Source organism: Beta vulgaris, chromosome 4, assembly GCF_026745355.1.
Source record: "Beta vulgaris subsp. vulgaris cultivar EL10 chromosome 4, EL10.2, whole genome shotgun sequence".
In the NCBI taxonomy this organism is placed as follows: domain Eukaryota; kingdom Viridiplantae; phylum Streptophyta; class Magnoliopsida; order Caryophyllales; family Amaranthaceae; genus Beta; species Beta vulgaris.
Window position 1 is genome coordinate 14,119,410 of NC_079205.1, and position 7,927 is coordinate 14,127,336.

The 7,927-nt window shown below is 36.3% G+C and overlaps 1 protein-coding gene across 2 annotated transcripts; it reads right to left on the minus strand.

The window, feature by feature from the left end:
- Window positions 1-1,310: 1,310 nt before the first annotated feature.
- Window positions 1,311-6,670, minus strand: LOC104891424 (basic leucine zipper 34). 2 transcript variants are annotated; one of them, XM_010677117.4, is made up of 4 exons: window positions 5,681-6,670; window positions 5,333-5,426; window positions 4,873-4,999; window positions 1,311-2,201 (listed from the first exon to the last, which is right to left on the minus strand). In XM_010677117.4, the coding sequence occupies exons 1-4, from the start codon at window positions 6,343-6,345 to the stop codon at window positions 2,029-2,031; spliced, it is 1,059 nt and encodes a 352-aa protein (XP_010675419.2). In that variant the 5' UTR covers window positions 6,346-6,670; the 3' UTR covers window positions 1,311-2,028. The 2 variants fall into 2 exon arrangements, with proteins under 2 accessions (XP_010675419.2, XP_010675420.2); XM_010677118.4 differs by having other exon boundaries at window positions 5,333-5,423; window positions 5,681-6,668.
- Between the last annotated feature and the right edge of the window lie 1,257 nt (window positions 6,671-7,927).

Genomic DNA, 7,927 nt, shown 5'->3' on the forward strand with positions numbered 1-7,927 from the left:
CATTTGCTTCATTATGTGAACCCTAGTCTATGTCAAGCCCGGTTCATGTCTAATCCAAGTCTAATCCATTTCCAATTCCAAGTCCATGTGCATCTTCCAGTCTAAGTCAAACCTATATGTTAATCCAGTTCAAATTTAAGTCCATATAGCCCAATTCATATCCTAGGTCTAGTTTGCATCTCCATGTAGGCCCTAGTCAAGTCCAACTCCTTCCTAAGTTCAAAAATGGCCCAAATCCCTTAAATATAGCGCCACTAGTCCTTCCATAGACCCATAACTATCCAAATCCTCAAGTTTAGCGAAGCTACTCATCCCTGTAAGACCATAATGACTAGGGGTGTGCAAAAAATATCCGATCCGAAAATCCGCTGATCCGATCCGAAATTTCGGATATCCGATCCGATCCGATTTTAAGATTTCGGATATTTCGGATCGGGTATTCGGAAAAAATTCGGGTTTTCGGATCGGATACGGATCGGATTTTTTTCAAAAATTTCAACGGAACCAATCCGAAAATCTGGTGATCCGATCCGAAAATTTCGGATCGGATTCGGATCGCAATTTTCCCGATCCGAAATTTTCGGATCGGATCCGATATCCGACATTAAACACCCCTAATAATGACAACCCCTAAGCCTAGCGAAGCTAGTATTTCATAAGTCTACATAGGCAATTTTTGAGTCTAGCCTGCTTAGTCTAATGTAAGTTTTGAAGTCTAGTTGTCTAGCCTGCTTACTCACCCGTAAGTTCAAAGTCTAGTTGCCTAGCGTGTTTGCTTTAAGTTGTCTAGTCTCCCTTATTGTCCATCCTTCCTCAAAAAGTCTAGCCTACTTACTCACCTGTAAGTACAAAGTCTAGCATTTCATAAGTCCACATAGGCAATCTTTGAGTCTAGCCTGTTTAGTCTAATGTAAGTTTCGAAGTCTAGTTATCTAGCCTGTTTACTCACCCGTAAGCTCAAAGTCTAGTTTGCTATCTGCTTGCCTTAAGTTAAGAGTTTAGTCTCCATTATTGTTCAACCTTCCTTGAAGTCTAGCCTGCTTACTCACCCGTAAGTTCAAAGTCCAGTCTCTCTTATCATTACCAAAGCACAATCATGAAATATAATCTGCTTGCATAGACCAGTCAAGTCCAGTCCATGTTTGCATATGCATATAGTTAGGTTGTAATTTGAACCTAAAAATTAGTTGTTATATTCAAAAAGGAGCCTTTATTTAAAATCAGAGGGAGTAGTTTATTTTTCTTTCTCCTTCTCTTTTATTTGTGTGCCAAAATAAAACGTGTCAATTACAAAATCGAAGAATGAATAGGAAACACAAAGAGTAACTTTTTATTATTAGTATTATTATTAAGGAAATAAGAAATGCAAATCAATTAATTGAACACAATTTGAAGGTTTTTTTTTTCATTTTCTAAATTGAAAGTTACTTTATACAATTGCATATCAATTCAATAAAAACAGAATAATGATAGTAGAGCATTATTACAAGAATTAACCCACAATGAAAAGAAGTCACCACAATGAGACATTGAACACTTCCAGTCAATCTGACAACCTCCTCACACTTCCTTTCATACATCCCAATACAACTCCCCACTTCCTTTTGCTCCCTCCCAAAGATTCACATCAATAAAAAATACCCCCCATTTTTTAAAACTAAAGAATAATACCGAATTACCCAAAACAAAAAAAAAATCACCAAATAAAAAATCTTCACCAAATAATCTAATTAAAACAAAAAATAATAAAAAAAAATCAAAAACCATGTTCTGAACCCCATACTTGCTGGACACGTGTCAATGTACCATCCTCCAATCTTCCAACTTGATCTGGTCCCCTTTCTCCCCAAGAAAAAATTAAAAATTAAAAATTAAAAACCCAACAAATTAAATAAATAAAAAAAAAAAAAAAGTTGAAGAAGGGAACATGTCATGTGAATACACAGGTTAGCTAATCCCACCACCACTAGTCATACTACTACAATTTTCTCTCTCCTCCTTTTTTTTAAAAAAAATAAAAAAAAAGTTTTAAGTCATGAGCTGTTCCTTGTCTGTAAATCCCATGTTATGATCTGAAGCTTGTGTTGTTCCTGTTGCAGCAACGTTATTGCTGTTGTTGTTCATCTTCTTCATATTTTGTTGCTGATGTTGATATATTTGCCTTAACCTCTCTATTTCCTTCTTCAATGCCTCTTGATGAGCTGGACCCATCAAAACATATATTATAATTATTGTTTTAGATCTAATTATATATAGAATAAAGTTACTCAAAGTACAAATTACGTAGTTAACTATAAAAAGATTATGCATTGATTGCTATTCAATTAGCATCATTACTACTTGGTCAAGGTTCGTGCATCAATTTCTTTGCCATTGAGGTACGGAAACAACACAATTGGTCCGTCAAAATTTATATAATTACCATACGGGCAATATTACATTTATCCGGTAGGTAGTTAACTCATTAAAATAAAGTATTAAAAACCTATTAGTAGTGGGTTGTTGACTCACTGGGTAGATAAAATTTTTTCCTTACCATACTCAGTAGATTATGACAAATACTTCCTTTTAGGAAAAAGCTAAATGCAACTATAAGAAGCTAAAAATGAAAAAACAAGCATTAACTGATCATTTATTACATAGATTAATGCAAACTTTTATTATAAATTGACAATTAATTTTCATATTAAGCAATGTATTTATGTCTTATATGCAGCCCTATAACCCTTTTTTTTTTATCCAATTATGCGCATTGTGTATTATTGTCTTAATTATCTAACTAATTAGCACAAGTTCTTGTTTCTATATATTTGTTGGCTAATGTTGCTATTATAATTATTGTGTATTTTACTATATTAAATTAAAATATGCATGTTTTTGTTAATAATATATAGTTGCATGCACTAATATGCATAAAGGCTCCATAGGAACAATCATCATGTCACAAGTGAAGTAATTCATCATTGTTACTATCCCAAATAAGTAATGAAAAAACTAGGAGCGAGTGTTGTATACTTGTATGTATGTAATCCTAATTCCTAGAGGTTAATTTTTCTATCCCAACTCAACTTACAAATTCCAATAATGTTTTTCTCGCATATATATAACAATGTTTTTCTAAGTGATCGACAAAATAGTAAGTACATAAAATACATCTCAATCACTACTAAATTCTAAACCGGTTGAGATATAATAATTATGCCAAAAGTTGTTAAAACATTATTTAAAGCACTTGTTCTTTTGTTTTCCTATGTTCTCTTGAAAATCATGGAAAGAGGAAATATTTTCTATTTGTAGTTTATAGGACATCAAATAACTAGTTTAAAAATGATTAAATTAAAAAAAAAACTAATTGATAACTTCATTTAAATTAAAAGACCTAGAAGATTATACAAAAACTTATGTCCACAACATGCATAAATCTAACAATGATACATTCATAACATGCATAAATCTAACAATGATACATTCATAACATGTATGCTTCAATTTCAATATCAAATAGCATATATATTACGTTGTAAAATTAAAATATAAATAATAAATTGGTTTTTAATTATTCATATTACTCCCTCCGTTTCCTAAAGATCTTCCCTCTTTCCATTTAAGGGTGTTTCCAAAAGATCTTCCCTCTTTTGCTTTATTCCTTATTTGGCAAAACAAATTTCCTTATTTACCCTCTCATGTCACTATCATATGGTCCGCCATTACATTATTAATTCAATTTTACTCCCTTTCTCTCTCCTACTTTAACCCCTTCTTATTTGTTTATTTATCTTAACCCCTTTCTCTCACCTACTTTACTCACACCATGCCCCACACAACTTGATTTTCCTTGGTATCTGTAGGAACCGTAAGTTGGAAGATCTTTAGGAAACGGAGGGAGTATTTCATTCTCATGTGATAGGAGATATAAAAAATTTCTCCATCTCATATATATATATATATATATATATATATATATATATATATATATATATGGAAGTGAGTTCATATGAGAAAACACTTCCGATATGTTATTTACGAATTTGCATCTCCCCCTTACAATCAATCAAATATATTATTTGTTTAATTACATATAAGAAGCATACCAAATAACGTCTTTCTCTAATACTACCTCTGTTTTTATTTAGTTGCAACGTTTTGACTTTCACGCTTGCCAATGTACAATTTCAAATCGTTTTATCTCTAATTGTATGTAAGTAAAAATTATAAAAATTTGATATTATGAAAGCTTACATCGAAACGAATCAAACAAGACCCCACATGACTATATTTCGTTTAACATATAAATCAATAAATGTGGTCAAATAAGAGAACATGAATAGTGCAATTTGTCAAACATTGCAACTAAAAGAGAACGGAGGTAGTATAAATGTTGAAGTATTTGTTATATTTTGATTTATGTCCAAATACCACACATAGATCGTTGTTTCTTCTATGGACCAAAATCAAATAAGATCTTAAGTTATTGGCCGAAATTGGCCCTCCTATTGTATTGATTGCGTGCTCTCAATAGCTTAAATCTTTTCTCGGCATGGTTAACAAACGTGAATAATTTATGTCTCAATTTTCTACGGTGATTTTGACTTACAACAATTATTGATTACATGCATGGGTGTGTAAGGTAGAATAATATTCTGAAGTTGTGTAATTAATACACTTCATAAAAATAATAAGTTAAATTTTTTTTTTCATTGAAATATATTCTACTAATACATAGTATATACATCAAAATTCAACGTAATTCACAATTTAATGTTTTAAATCTTATCAACTTGAACAAGTAGAGAATTGTTTAAGTGATTAAGCTAACTTAATTAATCTCATTGTAGATGATAAATTATTACAGAAAGAGAAACTTAAACTTACCGTCCTTGAAAATCTTATCTTGTGCCAAAGCAGCAATCCTTTGCTTAAGAGCACTATTGTCCACGTTAAGAATCAATCTTTGGTGGTCCAGAAACGCAACCCTTGGAGACAAGGCTGATACCTCCGTCTTCATTATATTCATTGTATAAAAATAGATATACAAGAAAATATTCAATTAAACTTCGAACCCACAATAACGCGTTAAAATAAGGAAAAAATTACCATGAAATATAAGAAAATTGACATGAACAATCTCAATTTTTACGCATAACCTTCTCAAAGAGAAGGTTTTCCTAGATTTTGGATTATTTCAAAATAATTACAATATGTAGTAATTATTTTAAGAAAGTGAGTGAGAATTGAGATGATTTATTTTAAGTTTTTGTTTTAACAATTAATTACTTAATAAACTCTCAAAATTATTTTGTTCATGCACGTAATCTTAATCCCCACAATTTACCTGTAATGTAGTTACACTCCTCTCTAGCTCCGAGATGTATTGCAACTTCCTCACCCTTGACCTTTGTGCCGATTGCCGATTCGCCAAAATTCTACTTAAAATTCAAACATAAAAAACAATAAAAAAATTCAATTCCATAATTTAGATCCAAATATGGCATTAATGACTTCAATTATGGAATATAACAATATATCTACCATTTTATTACAACTATATATACTTCATATATAAATCTCTAACTCCTATACTTGTAAGGGTATGTTCTCTTCAACTGATCTGTTAAGCTCGAGTTTTTATTAAACTCGAGCATTAAAACTGAATTTTATAAGGTACTGCGGAAACAATTACCTCTTGACTCGTTTGGGATCGATTGTACCATCACCGGCGGATTGATTATTGGCATTGTCAGAAGGTAGAGCGGAGATTTGGTTGTTATTATCAGGATTACTATGGCACGCGCTCTCAACTTCACCAGGCTCACTCTTGGGGAAGCATTGCACAAGTTGTTGTTGTTGTGGTTGGCCATCATTATTAACATTAGAATTTGTATTATTATTATCAGTAGACATAGGATTTTCCTCATCATTGTTGGAATTCTGATCAGAAGGAGAGGAAGGTGGGCCCACCATTGCAGCTGAGATGTCATCAGAAAACATAGACATTAGCTGCTCATCATCAAGTCTATCAAACCCACCACCACCACCTCCTCCGCCGCCGCCTCCGCCACCGCCGCCGCCGCCAGAATTACGGCACTCGTCGACAAGGTGAGGACCCTCAAGGAAGGTAACGGAGTCGCTCATTGAGCGGCGGTGGGTTACACGCCTCGTGGTGGTGAAATCGAGGAATTCGTCGACCCACGACTGATTGGCGGCGGTGGATGACGGTGGTTGTGGTGGTTGTGGTGGTGGTGGGGAAATATTGTTGGTTAAGGGAGGCATTCTTTGGTGAGGTGGGAAAGCAGGAGGCCAGTTTTGATGTGGTAGGCTTGGGATCTTAGGAGGTAACTGTGCCATATTTTTCTAGTAGTATTGTTGATTTTGAGGTGGAGGTGATGTATCCTATATTCCTATGTATGTGTGGGTGTATATAGGAGTAACTACTTAAACTGAATTTTGATCAAATGGACCAACAAAATACTACTGGCTGCTAACAGATACCCTTACTCCTTAAAAACTGAGACTTTCTTGAGGTGAGAGGAGGATAAGATATATTAAAGTGGATCTCTAAAAGACATCATCATAAGCTCTACCCTAAGCTGTCTCTTTTTAGTTTTCTCTCTCCTCTTTCTTCTTTCTAATGCATATATCATATATGTTTCTCTCTCCTCCTCCTAGTGTGCAAAACTGTAACATGCAAGGCTAATTTCTTTTCTTTCTTTTATTGGATATTTTTTTTAAAATGACACCACTATGTCTATATGTCGGGGAAGTTTTTGGGCTGGGTAAATTTAATTTGTTTATAAGTGTTTAGGCTAAAAACATGTATTATGTGGGATGGATCGAGATTAGGGTTAATGATGGTTGGATGCTCGAAGATTACTGAAAGACCTGCACAAGGCGAGAGTTAGACTGCTTCGGGGGTGAATTTGGGATTGCCCCTCCGACGATCAAATCAGTTGATGTGTGTGAATTGGAATCTGTGAAGTAGTTTGTCTAGAATTCATTACCTCAATAAATGGGGGTGTGCTCCATATTTATAGGTGTTGAAATGTGTGAAAATGTTCCTGCCAGGCTCGCACAGGATCCAAGACGGATGGGGCTCGCTCGAGGTTGCCAGGGGTCCATGAGCCCCATGCAACTTGAGAGGGCGAAGGACCTTGCTCGAGGTTGTCCGGGGGCCAATGAGCCTCATGCAACTCGAGGGAGTGAAGGACCTCGCTCGAGTTTACTCAGGGGCCAATGAGCCCCAGACAACTCGAGGTGGCGAAGGACCTTGCTCGAGTTTGTCCAGGGGCCAATAAGCCCTAGGGCAACTCGAGGGAGTGAAGGACCTCGCTCGAGATTGCTCAGGGGCCAATGAGCCCCAGGCAACTCGAGGGGCTGAAGGACCTTGCTCGAGGTTGTCCAAGGGCCCATAAGTCCCAGGCAACTCGAGGAAGCGTTGCACTCGCTCGAGGCTGCCCAAAGGCTAATGAGCCCCAGGCAACTCGAGAGAGCATTTGACCTCGCTCGAGGCTGCCCAGAGGCCAATGAGCCCCAGGCAACTCAAGGGGATGATGGACCTCACTCGAGGCTACCCAGGGGCCAATGAGCCAACTCGAGGGGCACGACGTTGTAGTGCTTGACGGGCGTCGACGGCGATGACCGAGATATCCTTCACTTGACCTGGGTGAAGTGCCTAAAAGTGTAGGTCTTTGACTTCCGTTCAAGCACAATTGACCCAGTGGTTGAACACGGGTGGCCCTGGTGATCGGAGGAGTTAGAGCTCCGGGAAGGAAAGAGTTTCTAGGCGGCGCAACCGCGCTCCGTCCTTGGGCTCAGCTGAATTTGATCAAATCCGAGGAGTTTATGGAGACTGGTCCAGGAAGCTGGTGATTTTGGGCCTGTTGGGAGGCCCAATTCTTTATACTCTTGAGCAGTTCCTGATCCCGTCGGA